The following is a 19,457-nucleotide window of genomic DNA, read 5'->3' on the forward strand; positions in this document are numbered from 1 at the left end:
AACACGTCCATCGTCATGGCACACCGCCTTCCCACCGCCGATTAGAAAGCGAACACTCTTCATTAACCGATTGGATGATTCTTGACTGTCAACCAAACAGCCTTTTATTCCCATCTCCAATATTTTAATAACTAGTAATGAAAGTTGTTGAAGAAAATGAAAAAAAAAACGACAATTTTTCTCCAGGGCTGCTCACAGCAGTGTCCTGGAGCGTTTAATATTTAATTCCTAGAGAATCCAGGTCAAGCTTGGAGGGTTTTCAACCCTATTATTGTGAAGAACGGTCAGTGGCAGACACACTTAGCACTGTGCATTGTCAGAAGATCTGGGTGGTTTCTTAAAAGAAAAAAAAGACTTGCATTTATATAGCGCCTTTCACGCCCACTGGACGTCTCAAAGCGCTTTACAGCCAATGAAATACTATTTGAAGTGGCGTCACTGTTGTAATGCGGGAAACGCGGCAGCCAATTTGCGCACAGCAAGCTCCCACAAACAGCAATGTGATAATGACCAGATAATCTGTTTTTGTTATGTTGTTTGAGGGATAAATATTGGCCCAGGACACCTTATACCTGATCTGGTAAGATCATTAAACTTCTTCCTGCACTGCCTGGCCATACAATGGCTAATGGTGAGTGAGTATGGGCACTGGCATATTTTTTTTTAAAAGGGCCATTTTTTAAATTAAAAAAAATATATTTGGATGGGGCATGGGCTCACTTATGCTGTGGCAAGGTGCCACATTGAGATTTCCCCCACCCAAAGTGGGTGCCCCAGAAATCGTTTGTGGAGTTGGGATTCAACAAGAGCTTGCATTTATTCAGCCCCTTTAATGTAGTAAAATGCCCCAAGGCGCTTCACAGGAGCGTTAATTTGACACCAAGACACATAAAGAGATATTTGGACAGGTGACCAAAGGCTTGATCAAAGAGGTAGGTTTTACGGAGCGACATAAAGTAGGAGTGAAAGGTGAAGAGGTTTAGGAAGGGAATTCGGAGCTTAGGGCCCAGGCAGTTGAAGCCTTGGTCGCCGATGATGGAGCGATTAAAATCGGGGATGCTCAAAGGGCCAGAATTGGAGGAGTGCAGAGATCTCGAGGGTTATAGGGTTGAGGGAGGTTACAGAGATAGGGAGGGGCGAAGCCATGGAGGGGTTTGAACGCAAGCATGAGAATTTTAAAATCGAGGTGTTGCCGGACCAGGAACCATTGTAGGTCAGTGAACACAAGGGTGATGGGTGAACGGGACTTGGTGCGAGTTAGGATACGGGCAGCAGAGGTTTGGATGAATTCAAGTTTATGGTAGGAAGAAGGCCATCCGGGAGAGTCTTGGAATAGTCGAGTCTGGAGGTAACATTCTGTAAAGTCATTTATGTATTATTAAAAAGTCTTGTGCACATACACACTTCTTGCCCAAATTCCTGTTGCCATAATTCCTGGTCAGACTTTTATGTCAACAGATAACATTGAAAGTGCCTATCTAAGCATTTAGAATAGAAGGCTTAGCATAAAGAGAACTACAGGCCAGTTAGTCTGACCTCAGTCATCGGGAAAATGCTGGAATCCATTATTAAGGAAGCGGTAACCGGGCACTTGGAAAATCATATGATTAGGCAGAGTCAACATGGTTTTATGAAAAGAAAATCGTGTTTAACAAATCTATTAGATTTTTTTGAGGCTGTAACTAGCAGCGTAGATAAAGGGGAACCAGTGGATGTAGTATTGGATTTTCAAAAGGCATTCGCTAAGGTGCCACACAAAAGGTTGTTGCACACGATAAGGGCTCATGAGGTTGGGGTAATATATTAGCATGGATAGAGGATTGGTTAAAGGACAGAAAACAGAGGGGGAAATTTTAACCTAAAATAAAGGGGGTGGGTTTGGAGTGTGGGGTAGTTAAATTGTTAAAAATCGGAATCCCAACCTGAGCCCACCCCCAACCCGCCCACTTCCGGTTTTAACAGAGGCGGGCAGCCCATGCGCTGTAGGTGGCGAATTGTCAATTTAAATATTATAATGAGGCTGGAAGCCTCTTCTTTAACCTCCATTTTGTGTTTAACTGTAGCCTCTCGGGTTTTACACGCTTGGTAAAATCCGGCAGTTACAGCAAGGCGAGCACTGCTGCATCAGGAGGTAAGTGCCTTTATACTTACCTACTGGATCCAGGGTCCCTGTCGAGCACACCCTCCGTGATCAGAGACCCCCCCACGAGGCCTCCGATCACCCCCCCAGGCCTCCCCCCCCTCTCTCACCATCGAGGCCTACGATCACTCTCCCAGCCTCCGATCCCTCCACAAGGCCTCCCCCCTACAGGCCTTCCCCATGCTCCTCCCGGTCCCGATCTTCTGCAGACCCCCCCACCCTGCATTGCTCCTCCAGCCCATCGCCCCACGGCTGCCACCCGGCCTCTGATGTTCCTGTCACCGGCCTCAATGATCCTCACATTCCCCCGCCCCCCCCCCCCCGACGTTGCTGCCACCTGGCCCGAGATGTTCCTCGCACCCCCCTGATCCTTAGCAAACCCCCCTGTCATGAATCTTATCATTCATGAAGAAATGACTCATGAAATAACACTGGGCGGCCAGCTGGTGGCGCCGTCCAAGGAGTATAAATACTCGGGCATGGGCCCAGCTTGCCCAGGACATTTTTGTAACCAGGAACTAGTGATGTAACTAGAATCCCATGGTTGTGAAACAGTTGATTAAAGCCTTGTTTTATACTCAACCAAGTGCTTAGTGAGTTTTCTTACGCCACCCCCCACTCCCGTCCTCCTCCGGCCGGCCTCAGCCCCACCCCCCAACCCCGGCGATTCCCCTCCCTCCCTCCTTTGCGCGGCCTAGTGCTACAGGCCAACCCGCCCGGAGCCAGCCAGCCTCTCAGTGGGAAACAGAAGCCTCGTGTGCAAATCAGGCCCTGCTGTTAAATTCGGCAGGGCCTGTGAAAAACCCGGCCTCCCAGGTTCCCCAACTGCCTCTGAGCTCCCTCCGCCCCCAACTCACTTTCAACATGAAAATCCAGCCCAGAGAGTAGGGATAAATGGGCCATTTTCAGATTGGAAGGCTATTATTAGTGGGGTGCCGCAAGGATCAGTGCTGGAGCCTCAGCTATTTAGAATCTATATTACTGACTTAGATGAAGGAACCAAGTGTAATATATCCAAGTTTGCTGACAATCCAAAGCTAGGTGGGAAAGTAAGCTGTGAGGAGGACACAAAGGCTGCGATTTTCTCGATCGATGCGGCTTGGGAGCGGGTCAGGTGGCTTCCGGATTCCAGTACTGCCCCCAACTACATCCGGCCCACAGACGAGAATTTGCCTTGATTGACCTTGTTAAGCCCGCCCTGTGGGCTTGCCGACCAATTAAGAGGAAGCCAGTGTCAGATGACGTCTTTTGATGACGCGTCATCTGCCGGTTTTCTTAAAGGGACACTGCACCATTTTTTTTGACAGCTGATTTCTCAGTGTTTGACAGCATTGAGGTGCTGCAAACACTGACAATGACTGTTCACAGGTAAGTTCTTGCACCCAGGCTCTCCAGTGACTCCCTCCTTAGGCTAGAACAGATGGCAGCTGCAGCTGAGGTTACAGAAGCGATCTGTCACTGGTGAGAGAGGGTCTCCCAATGAGGTGGGACTAGACATACAATTCAAAACTAGTTACCTACATAAAAATCTAAATGCATTAAAAATGAATTTCTCAACATTTTCTTACCTCTGAAACTCACCAGTTTCTTCGCCCCACTTCTGCAGCTGTCATCAATGCAGAGACATTACAGCAGACTCACAACACGCCACACTTACCTGGCGTGGTGTCCGGATGTCGGGAAGCCCAAAGTAGAAGTGTCAAAATTGCAAAAGAGCTTGTTAACTGCCTGTTATCAACCTTTAACAGGCAGTTAAGTGGCAATAATCCTCTTCCCGCCGCTAGGTGTTGGGTCCATGCGCAAATCGGGGACCCGACACTTGGGAAGATTGATTGGAGGCGAGTTGACAGCGGGTTTCCTGCCCGCTGTCAATCTTTGCGATTTTGCCGGAGGTCCCACCTCTAAACCTGCCCCCTGAGCGCCGGCAAAATTCCGGCCAGAGAGTTTGCAAATGGATATAGACAGGTTAAGTGAGTGGGCAAGAAGGTGGCAGATGGAGTATAATGTGGAGAAATATGAGGTTATTCACTTTGGTAGGAATAATAGAAAAACAGAATATTTTTTAAATGGTGAGAAACTATTAAATGTTGGTGTTCAGAGGGATTTGGGTGTCCTCGTACAGGAAACACAGAGAAAGTTAGCATGCAGGTACAGCAAGCAATTAGGAAGGCAAATGGTATGTTGGCCTTTATTGCATGGGGTTTGGAATACAAGAATAAGGAAGTCTTGTTGCAATTGTACAGGGCTTTAGTGAGACCACACATGGAGTAGTTTGTACAGTTTTGGTCTGCACACCTAAGAAGTATATACCTGCCTTAGAGGGGGTACAATGAAGGTTCACTAGATTGATTCCTGGGTTTTCCTATGAGGAGAGATTGAGTAGATTGGGCCTATACTCTTTGGAGTTTAGAAGAATGAGAGGTGATCTCATTGAAAGATATAAGATTCTGAGAGGGCTTGACAGGGTAGATGCTGAGAGGCTACTTCCCCTGGCTGGAGAGTCTAGAACTAGGGGACATAGTCTCAGGATAAGGGGTCGGCCATTTAGGACTGAGATGAGGAGAAATGAGGGTTGTTAATCTTCAGAATTCTCTACCCCAGAGGGCTGTGGATGCTCAGTCATTGAGTATATTCAAGGTTGAGATTGATAGATTTTTGGACTCTAAGGAAATCAAGGGATATGGGGATTGGGCGGGAAAGTGGAGCTGAGGTCGAAGATCAGCCATGATCTTATTGAATGGCGGAGCAGGCTCGAGGGGCCGAATGGCCGACTCCTGCTCCTATTTCTTATCTTATTCTTATGTTTTTATAACTTCCTGGCTCTGCCAAACCTGTAGAAAACACTCGTTCGGCCCCAGCTGGAGTATTGTGTCCAATTCTGGGCACCACACTTTGGAAAGGACGTGAAGGCTTTGGAGGAGATTTACTCCACTGGTTCCAGGGATGAGAGATAAGTTATGATCCAGCAAATGTGGCTGATGGGGTCCTGAACCCTGCTCCTATCCAGCCTGCCCCATTTAATATGATTCCTACCTGAAAGGTATGAAAAATGTCAGTCAGCCAAAACTCAGTACACTTTTTAAGTAAAGTGATTTGAATCAAATGTTATCATGCCACATTTGAAAGATGTCCCCAGTTAGCACTTGAGCAATTCTTTTCGCAAAAAAATCCAAACTAAAAATAGTGCATTTAAGAGCTGATGTCCACACAGGAGGAAACAATGAAACACTTGCAAAGCGTTGGCTGGTAAAATGAACAACATTTTATAACTCCTTGGTGGACAGTATACCAAATGGAGTCGGCACTCTTTAAAGAGTTTTATTCACAGAATGAAGAAAGGATTTACCGACCAATCTATGTTTGGAACTACCATAAATATAAAAGTTCAGACTGCTATGCATGGCTGAACGTGAGGTCATTCTCGTGTATGTTTTGCAATTTATTTCTTATATTTTTATATAGTCCTGTGCATGGATGCGATTTTGCAGTTAACAGCACCCTGCAGAATTGTTTTATTGCTTGAAAGAAACATTTTCAAAGGTGGAATTGGTAGGGTTATTTGTGCTGACATATTCCACACATCTTTGACTTGCTCGGTCTGGATTATATTCACGTTAATGTGCACAGCATGTTGCGCTTGCAGTATAAAGTCTGTCTCTCTACAAATCTGGTCCACAAATGATGCTCCAACAAATGTCACTTTGACTGTACATTATGATAAATTCACAATTTTTACTTATTGCCGGTATCTCTTTGTAGGATCACCACAGGTCCATCTTTGCTCCTGTAATGTACTGAAATATATACCACACACGCCCTGCACCTGTTTGCATCAGCCGTAACATTTCCATGTGCAACTGTTGGCCAGTCGGTGGGCAAATAGCCCAACTCTGTGCCAGCCATTGCTTTTGACAGACTGCAAGTTCCGGATTTCGCGCATGCGCTTGTGGTGGATTTCAAAGGAGGTATGGCAGAGCAGGCCGCCATACCAATCTCAAAATCTGGGCCCTTTTGTGGCTCGGAGTCAAATTTGGTAAGATAGGACTCCTGTGAAGTAATTTCATGAACTAATGATAATGGATAATAGTGCAGAGACTGCACAGTTATGCCCCAGCTTGTAAAAATCCTTGCCTAAGCCTAATGTTGATTCAAGCAAAAGATTTCTATCACATTAGCAATGCACTTCTAAGAATTAAAGGGCAGTACCCAATCCTCATTTTATGCCAATTTAAAGAAAAATTAAAACATTTTAATTTGTTTTTATGGGATGACCCAGCGACGATGAAGGATCGGCGATATACTTCCAAGTCAGGATGATGTGTGACTTGGAGGGGAACTTGGAGGTAGTGGTGTTCCCGTGTGTCTGCTGCCCTTATCCTTCTAGGTGGAAGAGGTCGCAGGTTTGGGAGGTGCTGCCGAAGAAGCCTTGGCGAGTTGCTGCTGTGCATCTTGTAGATGGTACACACTGCAGCCACGGTACGCCGGTGGTGGAGGGAGTGAATGTTTAAGGTGGTAGAGGGGGGGGTGCCAATCAAGCGGGCTGCTTTGTCCTGGATGGTGTCGAGCTTCTTGAGTGTTGTTGGAGCTGCACTCATCCAGGCACGTGGTAAGTATTCCATCACACTCCTTACTTGTGCCTTGTAGATGGTGGAAAGGCTTTGGGGAGTCAGGAGGTGAGACACTCGCCACAGAATACCTAGGCTCTGACCTGCTCTTGTTGCTACAGTATTTATGTGGCTGGTCCAGTTGAGTTTCTGGTCAATGGTAACCCCCAGGATGTTGATGGTGGGGGATTCGGCGATGATAATGCTGTTGAACGTCAAGATGCGGTGGTTAAATTCTTGCTTGTTGGAGATAGTCATTGCCTGACACTTCTGTGGCGCGAATGTTACCTGCCACTCATCAACCCAAGCCTGAACATCGTCCAGGTCTTGTTGCATGCGGGCATGGACTGCTTCATTATCTGAGGAGTTGTGAATGGCACTGAACACTGTGCAGTCATCAGCGAACATCCCATTTCTGACCTTATGTTGGAGGGAAGGTCATTGATGAAGCAGCTGAAGATGGCTGGGCTGAGGACACTGTCCTGAGGAACTCCTGAAGCGATGCCCTGGGGCTGTGATGATTGACCTTCAATCACCACAACCATCTTCCTTTGTGCTAGGTATGACTCCAGCCAGTGTAGAGTTTCCCCCCCAATTCCCATTGTCTTCAGTTTGATTATTTGATATTATAGCTCTGCCTATAGAGGCAACTCTGTGGCAAAGGTATGTCGTGGCTGAATCCACCAATTACCTAGTGCTATTTTATTCCTGCTGCGGGCAAGCTGAGCTCTCCCTAGCAATGGGGAAGGTCTGTGATCAGAAATCATAAATGCATCTTTTGTAACAAAAGTGCATCTGTAGTTGTTCTGGCTTTGCTCAATCTGCCCCACAGTATAAATGAGGTCCGTTCAGTGGAATGGAGTTGGGTCCTGTACTGCAGAAGCTCTGCATTATTAATGGAGTGTTAGATGTTACGCAGACTCCATTAATGAACGACATTCCAGCTGATGCGAAAAAGGGATGAGGCTCAAATTTATTCATGGTCATGCTGTACAGCAGCAATCACAGTTAGTGTTTACAGTTTGTGAATCGTAACTTTATAACAAATTTTCAACATTAAATGACCTGCTGTGATGTGCTGACGGGTGTCACGATACCACAGAAGAATGATGGTCCAAACTAAAGTGCGGTGCTAACCCTAGATCTGTCAAAATAATATTCTTAAAGCCGTCTGGTCTGGGACTGAGCTTTACCGACCAGGAAGGTCCCATGCTCAATCAATCATCAACATCCTGGGGGTCACCATTGACCAGAAACTTAACTGGCCCAGCCACATAATACTGTGGCTACAAGAGCAGGTCAGAAACTGGGTATTCTGCGGTGAGTGTCTCACCTCCTGACTCCCCAAAGCCTCTCCACCATCTACAAGGCACAAGTCAGGAGTGTGATGGAATACTCTCCACTTGCCTGGATGAGTGCAGCTCCAACAACACTCAAGAAGCTCAACACCATCCAGGACAAAGCAGCCCGCTTGATTGACACCCAATCCACCACCTTAAACATTCACTCACTCCACCACCGGCGCACTGTGGCTGCAGCGTGTACCATCTACAAGATGCATGGCAGCAACTCGCCAAGCCTTCTTCGACAGCACCTCCCAAACCCACGACCTCTTCCACCTAGAAGGACAAGGGCAGCAGGCACATGGAGACACCACCACCTCCAAGTTCCCCTCCAAGTCACACACCATCCTGACTTGGAAATATATCGCCGTTTCTTCATCGTCGCTGGGTCAAAATCCTGGAACTCCCTCCCTAACAGCACTGTGGGAGTACCTTCACCACACGGACTGCAGCGGTTCAAGAAGGCGGCTCACCAGCACCTTCTCAAGAGCAATTAGGAATGGGCAATAAATGCTGGCCTTGCCAGCGACGCCCACATCCCAGGAACAAATTTTAAAAATCTCTGCTTTCTCCTGCTTTAGGGTAGCAGCAATGGAGCCATTGCCATCTCTGCACTACGAAGTATCCAGTGACACCTGATGATAAATGTACATGTCTAACTGTTAGATGAATACAAGGCTGTAATGGGTCTGTGATACCCTCCCCAATTTGGCATAGCCTGTTAACTTTTACCATTTAGGGCACACGTGATAAAAGACTAGCTGAAGGCTCCTTCATTGCTCAGCAAATCTGGTCAGTGAGTAGCTGTGCCGTACAGGCCAATTAGGTTCCAGGTCCAATCCCTGGTGCTATGCTTAGCTCAGACGCGACGGCGGCAGCTGTGCTAAAATTAGCTCCAGTGCCTCTGGGTCAGGGAGCGAAAAATCGGCCAGAGTTCCTCCTCCTCATAGTTTTCCACTGACCTCAGCCAGAAGTGTGCATGTGTCGGCATTGACTGAGAACCGAATACAGCTCAGCTATGATGTCCCCTGCAGTCAATTATCTTTCCACCATTCAATTCTAAGGCTTACGTATAAATAATGGCCGCCTGAGCAAGTTATCGGAGGATGTCAGACCCATTTGGAACTGTATCCCAGCAAGGCATCCATGCCTTCAGGAGAGAAGGGGGAAAACTGATGGAGTAAACAAAAAATTGACTACGCAGGTAAGGTTCCAGAAGGTTGTCAGCGCCAGTGGAACTGTACCCCAGCATGAATCACAGTGATCGGAGAAGGAGGATGGGAGAAAATTGCCATAAAAAGCAGATAAAAACCCATATGGTGAAGGTGCTTTAATAGCATTGTGCGAGGACATTCACCACACAGACTGCAGTGGTTAAAGAAGAAGGCTCTCCACTCCTTCTCAAGGGCAACTAGGGATGGGCGATAAATGCTGGCCTTGCCAGCAATGTCCGTATCCTGAGAATGAAAAAGAGTGAAATATATTAGGTCTTTGTTTTCATATGGTTATTGGGAAGTAGACCTTTTCCACATTATAATGATCAAGTGATATGAATAAAGTGGGCATTGAAATCGAATAGAGCATTTAGAGCCAAATATACAGGAATCTGATTGTTGGTAGAACCTATTTGGCTGCAATAACTCCACCGAGGGAATAGAACAACAAAGCATCAGGCACGATTTGTGTGCTTGATCCAACATAAAACTGTCCCTTCCAGCTATTTTCTGGTGTCTGTGAGAGTGAGTTAACAGAGTGCAGTAAGAGTTTGACTGAGAGTGCTAAAAACATCTTAATGACAAGGCTTGAAGCTTACACTGTACAAGGAAAGTGGAAAAGTGTTTACTTTCCCAGTAAGAAGGTGTGGTGGGGGAAGGGGGGTGTTAAAAAATGACAACATGGATGTAGCCAAAAGTATCTCAAAAAAGAGACATTTGCAAACCGAGTGAATAAATCTATTTTTTCACATTTCAGTTCACATCTTTCCCCATAGTGTTAGTCTTCAACTGACTAGTTGGATCATTTACTTCCTAATCAATAAAAAATTAGAATTTCCAGTGGCCTCCCTGTTACAGGAAAACAGAACAAAGTGGCCAAGCACAGGGTAAGAAGGAGGCAAAAATAGTTTGAAAGAATGCCTTATACCAACAGCAGGAGTAAACAGTCGTGTAATTCTAATTCTTATCAGTAAATGTTTTAAATATTTTCCAGACTCTGTAATTTTACAATCATCATCCCACAATCATTTATAATACAATTAAAAAAGTCTAACTGCTGCATAATTTTGTTGGTCACGTGAAATATTATTGTAATGTGCGTGTGTGTGTGCGTGTAGAACTGCAATACTATCATTCAGCGCAGTAGCTCATGCTACACTTTAATCTGATGAGACAGGAAGCAGGGTTGTTTGATTTAAAGAGACATGTGTTAAAACACTGTTCTCCTTCATGGGGCTGAAGGGGGAGCTTTCGGCTACAGGCTTTCCCAAGGCTACTGACCATGCAGTTTCAGAATTGACTGACTGAAGGTAGCAGGGAGCATGCATGCATTGGTGGTTCCCCTGTCCCTGTCACTTCCCTGTGGGTTGCAGAATTGTAATGCACTGTTAAACTTCTACATTTTGACCTAGCAAGTGGGACAATGACTGATGATACTGATTGTGACTGATTGACTGAAGTGAAGCATGTGCTGATGGCGCTAACCTTTAGAAGAAAAACGGTCCATGTGAATTAATTCTTGAGATTCAATGGGGGATTTCATACACATTTGAATTTTCACCTATAGGCCTAAAAAATATTGGAAAAAATTCATGCCACCTTATTTTGACAGGTACACATAATGGCCCGGATTTTGCGGTCGGTGGCGTAACCAAGGATTATGCCGCCGGTATCAGAACCGAATGCGCATTTACCTGCTGGGAACCCTCCTCCGAGAAGTTACTGTCAGACGTTGCGGAGTAGAGGACAGCGTAGTGGCCCACGGATCCTAGGGGTGCACCGTGTGCAGAAGCGTACCCGGGATCACGTGGTCCGGTGCTCCAAACAGAAGGTCTCTCATTAATACTATTGCAGATCGTAGGGCTATTCTCCATTTAAACAATATATTTTAATTTGTCATTTTGTGGTCTGGGGTGTTTGAAAAAAAGTATGGATAGCTCAAAATTGTGGTGCTACTTGGCTTTTTTTAAAAGTACTGATTTAGAACAAGTTACATTTCCAATAATTTGATTGAAAATCATCACTACTCTTCTGGGCTACACACAACCAAGTGTTCTCCAGTTAGGCCGTCCAGAAAGGACTGACTCCAGACCTGCTACGAGTAGAACTGGAGAAGTTTTCTCTCTGCAAAGCAAATATGAAGTGCGGCTTTCTTATACACATTGGAATTCCTTTAGTCTCTGGGAACTATGCTCGATCTTTGATAATATGCATTTCAGAATCGTCTAATCAAATAATTTATTTTTGTCATGTCCAAATTGGAAAGCTATTTTCCCCATTTCCTTCCTTTTTAATTAATGGAGTGCAATTTCTTAATTAGCTTGTCAGGAGGTATCCCCTTATGCTGCACCTGTTTGCACCAGAAGTAAAATTTTCATACGTAATTGCTGGGCAGTTGGTGGGCAATTAGCCCAACTCTGCGCCAGCAATTAGGATTTCAATGTTGGTGCGGATCATCTGACAAGTCGGAACTTGACAGATCACAAGTTCGGGATTTAGCACATGGAAATCCCAAACTTGCTGTCCATTTCAAAAGCAGTATGATGGCGTACTCGAGTACACCGTCATACCGATCGCAAATTCTTGCCCAATTTTTCTGATGTTGGGAAGATGCATAGTCCCCTGCCCAGTTTTGAGTGGACAGCCTAATTTTTGAGCAAAATGCCCAAGCATTTCTATAATTTAACGCTGATATCCAAAGTTCAGTTTCTCTACTTACTTCACTGAAGTATGTTGGAGACATTAATTATCAAGATCTTCAACAAATTTTATTGAGCTGGACGGAAACGCTGGAACTCGAGTCCTGTTTAATCACCCTGCCCAAACTCTGGTTCCTATCCTGCTCCTTAGTTTTTTTTTGCTTGTGAAAACAGTGACAGCACTAGGAGGGAATGTAATTGCACCTTTGTCTTTTTAACCATCTCTCTGAGAACAGTGTAAATATTTATGCCAGTAATGGCTTTTCCTCTTGAAACCCACATAAATTGCCTCAATTCTTGGCTTCTCCTTTTCCTCATTTACATGCTGCCCCTTGGACACTTTAGACGTGGCGGTCAGTTTGCATATGTACGCTGATGACACCTATCTTTAGCGCTCCACCAGCGCCCTCAATTCTGTAACCACTTCTGTCAATCTGCCGAACTGACATCAATTTGTGAGTACGCCAGAACTTTCTCCAAGTGAACGTTGAGTAAACCAAAGCCATCATATTCAGCTTCCATCAAAAACTCCATGCAGTTTCCCCCAACTCTGTGCTCCTCGCCAGCTTTTCACTCAAGATGAACGTGACAGTTTACAACCTCAGTGTCCTTTTCAACCCTGAATTGTGCGTCAACCCTAAAATCCTATCCAATAATAAAACTGCTTACCTCCACTTCACGACATTGCCCACCTCCACCCTTGCATTACCCTCACTACCACTGAAACCTTTGTCCACGCCTTTGTTGCCTCAACACTCAACTTGTCCAATCCACTCCTTGTGGGCCTTCCTAGCTCCTCTCTGTTCAGGAGTAATGTCTCAGATTTTATTGACTCAACAACAAGGTAACTATATTGCCGAGTGTGGAACTGAGCTATACTGACGAGGAAGGTTCCAAATTTGATTTCCTAATATCTTCGAGCTTAGCTGGGCCTGCAATAGAGATACCACAATTAGCCTCAGCACCCTTGGCTAGGGAGTGGTGAAGCCAAAGTTCCCATTTCTGTGCCAACATTCCAGGCCTAGAAAGTGCACCAGTGATGAATGTGGTTTGAGGACAGAATCAGACTCCTCTGTGATTTTGTCACCCCCACCCTGCTGTCCCCCCCAGCAGAATGACCACTGGGTGAGATACTGAATGTCAGCCAGCATCTACAGAACTGGACTCCGGCATAAATCAGTGGGAGTAATTTTAACTTCTGCCGATAGTGTAAAATGGGTGAAAGCGGGAAAGGTGCAGAATGGGGGGACGACTCGACATCGCCATTTTTTCTACTATTGCAAGTGTTAAAATTACCCCCAATGCCTTTGAGAATGGAGATGAGAAAAGTGCAAGAAAAAGGGCTTTGAATCAAATCAAAAACGGACCTCTTGTTCCCACTGAAAACTGCGGAGACTCAGACTAACAGAGTAACCCCATTACTCTCACTAAGAGCTAGTTTACAACATCATTTAGCTGCTTTTTCTTATGTATATGTAAGATATTTTTGCAGAAGCCCAAGCAGTACAAATGAATTAATACCTTTTCAGACATGCAAACTGTAGCCAAAGGCAGCCTCTGGAGTATAAGTTACGCAGATAAAATTATGGCAGTGTTGTTTTATGTAATTAGTATAGCGAACAGTTAAAAGTGGTAGCAATTATTTCTTTGAAGGAATTATAAAAGTCACTATGTGAATAAGATAAATGCTTTAAAAAAAGCCAAACACAATTAAGGCAATATTGTTTTGAATACATATTATTCTTTAAATGTACGATTATTAAATAATCTTTAACGACCTAGCCATCCACAAATTGAATAGAAGTGGCTTTTAATATATCAAGCAATTATTACTTGGCATCAGAGTTCAATAAGCTTTAACGACATACCAATATACCTGCCAACCTCGCAGTGGTTTTACTGGTGTTTCCAGATTTATTGCCATATATATCTTCCCTTCAGCTCTTGAGTCTTCTTCATCTTAATGTGCCACAGTCCCAACAGAGTGAGTGGCATGCAGGGGTGAGATTTCCCTTGGTCTTTGTAACAAAATTGGAAATGTATTCTTTACAAAGGTGTTTATGATTTTACTGTAAGTAGCCCACAGAGGGGATCTTCTCATTTAGGGTGCAACTAGTTCAGTTTTTGAGCAGGCTGTTCAGAAAATTCAATTGGATAACAAAAGTATTTATCGTTAAGTATCTACGTTTGCTTATTTCACTTCCGTGGGGACATTCAGATTTTCTGTATATTTTCAGCAGGAACAAAGAAAACATCAGATGGGTAATTCCGTGATGACACACTTTCAGTTGGGAAATACTCTTACAGGGAGTGTGGGTCAGAGAATCAGTACTACAGTAGTTGTAACTCCTGCCAGCATAGCTTCCCGCTGGGAATGCAGGATTGTGGAATAAACGCACGTGCCATGATTCCATCTTCATAAGAACATAAGAATTAGGAGCAGGAGTAGGTCATTCGGCCCTTCGAGCCTCCTCCGCCATTCAATAAGATCATGGCTGATCTTCAATCTCAACTCCACTTTCCTTCTCCATGTTCCTTGATTCCCATAGTATCAAAAAATCTAGCAATTTCTGTCTTGAATATACTCAATGACTGAGCCTCCACAGCCCTCTGGGGTAGAGAATTCCAAAGATTCGCAATCCTTTGAGTGAAGAAATTTCTCCTCATCTCATTCTTAAATGGCCGACCCCTTATTCTGAGATTGACCCCTAGTTCTAGACTCCCCAGCCAGGAGAAACATCCTCCCAGCATCTATCCTGTCAAGCCCCTAAGATTTTTATAAGTTTCAATGAGATCATCTTTCATTCTTCTAAACTCTAGCGAATATAGGCCTAGTCTACTCAATCTCTCCTCGTAGGATATTTCCCTCATCCCAGGAATCAATCTAGTGAACCTTCATTCCACTCCCTCTAAGGCAAGTATATCCTGCTACTGCCGCCGCTAACCTCCTGCTGAATTTCGCAGGAGGCGTTAGCGGTGTCGCTCCCGGGCGCTAGGGGATTTGCGCCCTGTTACCGCCCCTCGGGGGCGCTAATGAGAGGCGCAAATCAACCCAGTTTTTCCCCCCTCTACTCTTATACTCCAATCCCTTTGTAATTAAAGCTAACATACCATTTGCTTTCCTAATTGCTTGCTGTACCTGCATGTTAATTTTCTGTGATTCGCGTACAAGGATCATTCATGTTCCTTCCCTAGGTAAGGTGAACAAAACTGTATACAGTACTCCAGGTGTGGTCTCACCAAGGCCCCATATAATTGCATTAAGACTTCTGTGGGGAAAAATTGTGTGTCGCCCCTTTTGGGGTGCTATTGTCGCCGGGGTGCTAATTTTAGCGCCCCGACAAAGTTAGTGCCCCTCGGCCATAAATTCAGTGGTAATGCCCCAAGCAGGAGCGCTACTGGAAAATGTTCCACATCCTGCTTGGGCAGCTACTACTCAACGGACCACCGGGGAGCGGCGTGCCGTGAAAACAGCGGTCGCAGCCGGCACCCCGCATACAAAGGTGAAAGGGGGCAGGTGATGGCAGTCGGCCAAAATAAAAATAGCCGCCCAACACCTGTCCTTTAAGTAGCGTTGCCGCCGCCACTGCAAAACCTCCCCCTGATCCTGTCGGACATATTGTCCGGCGATAGGACAGGGGGCGCAAGCGAAGTTTCTGGCTGGGGTGCTGCACATGGCGATAACGTCATCGCTGGTGGCTCAGCGCCGCGGGGCACTAATGCTGCCGCTAACCTCCCGCTGAATTTCGCAGGAGGCGTTAGCGGTGTCACTCCTGGGCACTAGGGGATTTGCGCCATTTTACAGCCCCCCCCGGGGGCGCTAATGAGAGGCGCAAATCATCCCAGTTTCCCCCCCCCCTACTCTTATACTCCAATCCCTTTGTAATAAAAAGCTAACATACCATTTGCTTTCCTAATTGCTTGCTGTGCCTGCATGTTAATTTTCTGTGATTCGCGTACAAGGACCATTCATGTTCCATTCCCAACCAGCCCTCTGGCCAGTTTTCAACTTAGCAAAAGGTCACAACGCTAGTGAGACAAGAGTTTATGATGTCCCTGACACCTTGTTGCTGCTGAGACCTGGGCCTAAAATTCGGTTGCTTTGCGCCTCCCGTTAGCACCCTAAGAGGGGGCTAACGGGGCGCAAAGCAACTAGTGCCTGGGCATGGCGCTGCCCACGCCTCCAGTGAAATTCAGCAGGAGGTTAGTGGCAGTGCTAACCGGTAGCGCCCTGCGGCGCTGCGCCGCCAGCGATGACGTCATCGCCATGCGCGGCGCCCCCCTCGTGCCCCGGCCGCGATCTTGGGGCGCGCCCCCTGACTTACCACCGGACACTATGTCCGACAGGGTCAGTGGGGCCTACCTGCAGCCGAGGAGGCACAATTTAAAGGCGAGGTGCAGGGCGGCCATTTTTGTTGCTGGCCATCTGCCAGCAGCTGCCTATGCTCCCGTCCCTGGCCTCCTGAACCACCCCCCCCTCACCACCCGTGGAGTGCCGGCTGCGCTCCAAGAGCCGGGCTCTTTTGCCGGCACTCCCGATCCCCGGGGGCCCAGCTGCGTAAGGCCCCTCCCCTTTAAGAACGGAAGGAAGGCCTGCAATACCGCGGCACATAGCGCCGCGATATTGACTCGCAGCGCCCCAAGAGGGATACGGGGTGCTTCCAGTTGTGCCCCGCTTCCCTCATAGGGCACAACCACTCAATTTCCGGCGCGGGGGTGCTAATTTTTCCGGGGCGCTAAACGAAGTTGGTGCGCTATTCAATTTTTAACCCCAGTGGAGCTATAATCAAAGCTTGCAATTCCAATTTCATACCTGTGTGTTCATTGAACTCAGTTATACTATCTTAGGGAAGAAATGAAAACCATGGCCACTCATATCAATTTTTCCTTCCTCATAGACCCACTTACCTTCTCCACTAAACCTGCTCCTAACGCAGTAAATTTAAACTCAAAGCCATGTGAACATACAACAGGATGGTGCATGCATAACCTGGGGGTGATTTTGGTGTGTGTATTAATCAAGCGGGTGGTGAGCGCTGCTTGTGTGGTGGCTGCCTAGAGGAGTCAGTTTGGGACCGAATCAGTTCTTGTGATGGGTACTCTTTATAATGCTGGCCAGCTGGTAGTGCGAAATTTGGCCTCCAGTAGGCAGCTTGCCAATTTGGTGGCAGAAAATCGGGCTGGACGGTCCTTTGTGAAAGGCCTGCGACAGCGTCTTAAAGGGGTGGTGTATTTGGCATTAGGATCAAAAAGAAGCGACAGGCAACACGTGCATAGACCTTGGTGCGGCAGCTACCTAAAATTTCAGCTGCGTTAAGATGCAAAACCCACAAGCAACTGCCCCCAAAAATGTCTGCAAAAAGCTCCAGCCAGCTTTACTTGGCAACAGCTGGTGATCAGTGTTCCCACGAAGGGGCGCTTTGCTCTGCGCAGCCTGTCTCTTTTAATGCGTGGTCCCTTTAAATTTCTGCACATGCGCGGTGTAAAAGCTGGTGCTCGGCCTGCGCGGGACCTTTGCGATTGCTTCGCGGCCACGCATCTTAGCGGGAACATTGCTGATGATCCCTTGGCTGGAGCAGGAAGTGCTGATAATCAGGCGAGCAGAGGCATAAATGGCATTTGGGTCTTAATTGTGTCAGTTGACCCTATTTGCATTTATGTGCGATGCTCCTGTTCGTTTCCGATGGATGTTCTGACCACCACAATGCAAGTTTGTCTGAAAATCAGGACAGACGTCAATACAGTGATAATCTGGCGCAAGTACCCGCCGCTGGATTTTGCTTCCAGCCTCTCTCTTGAGTGCAAACAGGGTGGTAGCAATGCGAAAATCACCTCTTATGTTTTTATTTGCATTATTTTAAGTTTACATTTACCGCACTGCATCAGGTACCTTTAGGAGTAGTTGGAGCGCAGCTGGCCATGCTGTTGTATGGTAGTGGGACCTGCCTTCCGGTGACTTTAACTCGGTCAGTAATAAGAAAAAACTGTCTACTATCCCAATACGTGAGCAGAGGTCAGAGCTTTAAGGAGATGAATTTCTGTTCTGACACCATGAACACAAAATAGACCTCAAAATAAGTGTTTCTGTGCATTTTAATTAACAAAACCAAGGAACTCCTGTGACTTTATTTACAGGATTATGTAACATTGACTAAAGTCTGATTGGAATATCACAGAAGGAAATTTGAGACGAACGTGGGGATATTATGACACGAGTTCCAAAGAGGGATCTACGCCCTAACACTAACCTGTCTCCTCTCTTTTTAGACGCTGACAGACCTGCTGTGTATTTCTAACATTTTCTGTGTTGGTGTCATTCTCCCGGGCACAATCGGCGATATTTCAGTTTGGAGTTTTCTGCATACAAGCTTCGACTCACTGATTTCTTTCTCTCTTTTCCCAGAGATCGAAAAGGGAAGTTGTGGTGACCCCGGTGTTCCAGTTTATGGCAAAAGAAGTGGGGACAGTTTTTTACATGGAGACATGTTGACATTTGAATGTCAATCAGCCTTTGAACTGGTGGGAGAGCGGACAATCGCATGCCAACAAAACAATCAGTGGTCTGGCAACAAACCGAGTTGTGTCTGTAAGAATCTTTAAGTTTAAATTTTTGTCTCTTCTTGTCATTTCACTTTAATGCTTTCTGAGCCTTTCAAAGATGGCTCCTCCAGGAACATTTCATCTGTCATATTTTTGATTAATCAAATACATTGGAGTCACCTTAGGATTAATAATTGTTTGCTCGAGTAATTCTAAAGGGGAAGGGATGTTCATGGATGCACGTTCTGGTCAAAGTGCTATATTAATTACTTAAAACCACTCATGTTACATTTAAATGGCTGGTGAGACCCATCACTTCAGGCTTCCTTCCCTCCACAGCAGCTGAGATGATGACACTAACAGAGACATATGTTCCAAAGTGGCAACATTCACTTTAATGAGGCTGCAATTTTGATTTGGTCCAGGAGCTACCCAACTTCAGAAAACGTGTCACTGGCTAGGCACTGCTGCATACTCGGGTGGCAGGGCGGGTTCCAAGGCTGAATCAACTTATTTCTCTTCCTCCATTTTGGCCACCTTTTGCAATTATAAATTGCATCTTAGTTTGTTACTAAGGAGCAACCATAGCTGAGATTTTCCAGGCCAAAAGCCAAAGCAGTTCAGTGCTTTTGAGAGGAGATTTTAGGACTAGGTTAGTGAAGTAGTCCTGGCCCAGAGCTGGATGCTGTGCTCTTTTCCTCATTATTTCAGCTTATGCTAATGCCAAGCTAGCTTCAAGACTTCACCATGATCTAATCCAAAATGGCTAAATTCGACATTTTTTTTTAGGTGAAATTAATTCGGAAAATTTACAAAAACATAATTAAAGATTGTTTTTATGAACTAGTGTTTTGTGCAAATTAGTAAGAGGCATTCCTGCTTTATACATATTTGAAAAGGATTAATAAACACTGGCA

At 45.8% G+C, this 19,457-nt stretch overlaps 1 protein-coding gene across 1 annotated transcript in view; it reads left to right on the plus strand.

Moving 5' to 3' along the window:
• csmd1b (CUB and Sushi multiple domains 1b) overlaps positions 1–19,457 on the plus strand; it is a 1,295,488-nt gene that overhangs the window by 503,286 nt on the left and 772,745 nt on the right. The window contains exon 8 of the mRNA XM_085996460.1: positions 18,404–18,586. Within this exon, the coding sequence (XP_085852586.1) occupies positions 18,404–18,586 (183 nt within the window). The remainder of the gene's footprint in view (positions 1–18,403; positions 18,587–19,457) is intronic.

Source organism: Somniosus microcephalus, chromosome 9 (assembly GCF_052327205.1).
Source record: "Somniosus microcephalus isolate GS21.2 chromosome 9, FLI_Smic_1.0, whole genome shotgun sequence".
NCBI lineage: Eukaryota > Metazoa > Chordata > Chondrichthyes > Squaliformes > Somniosidae > Somniosus > Somniosus microcephalus.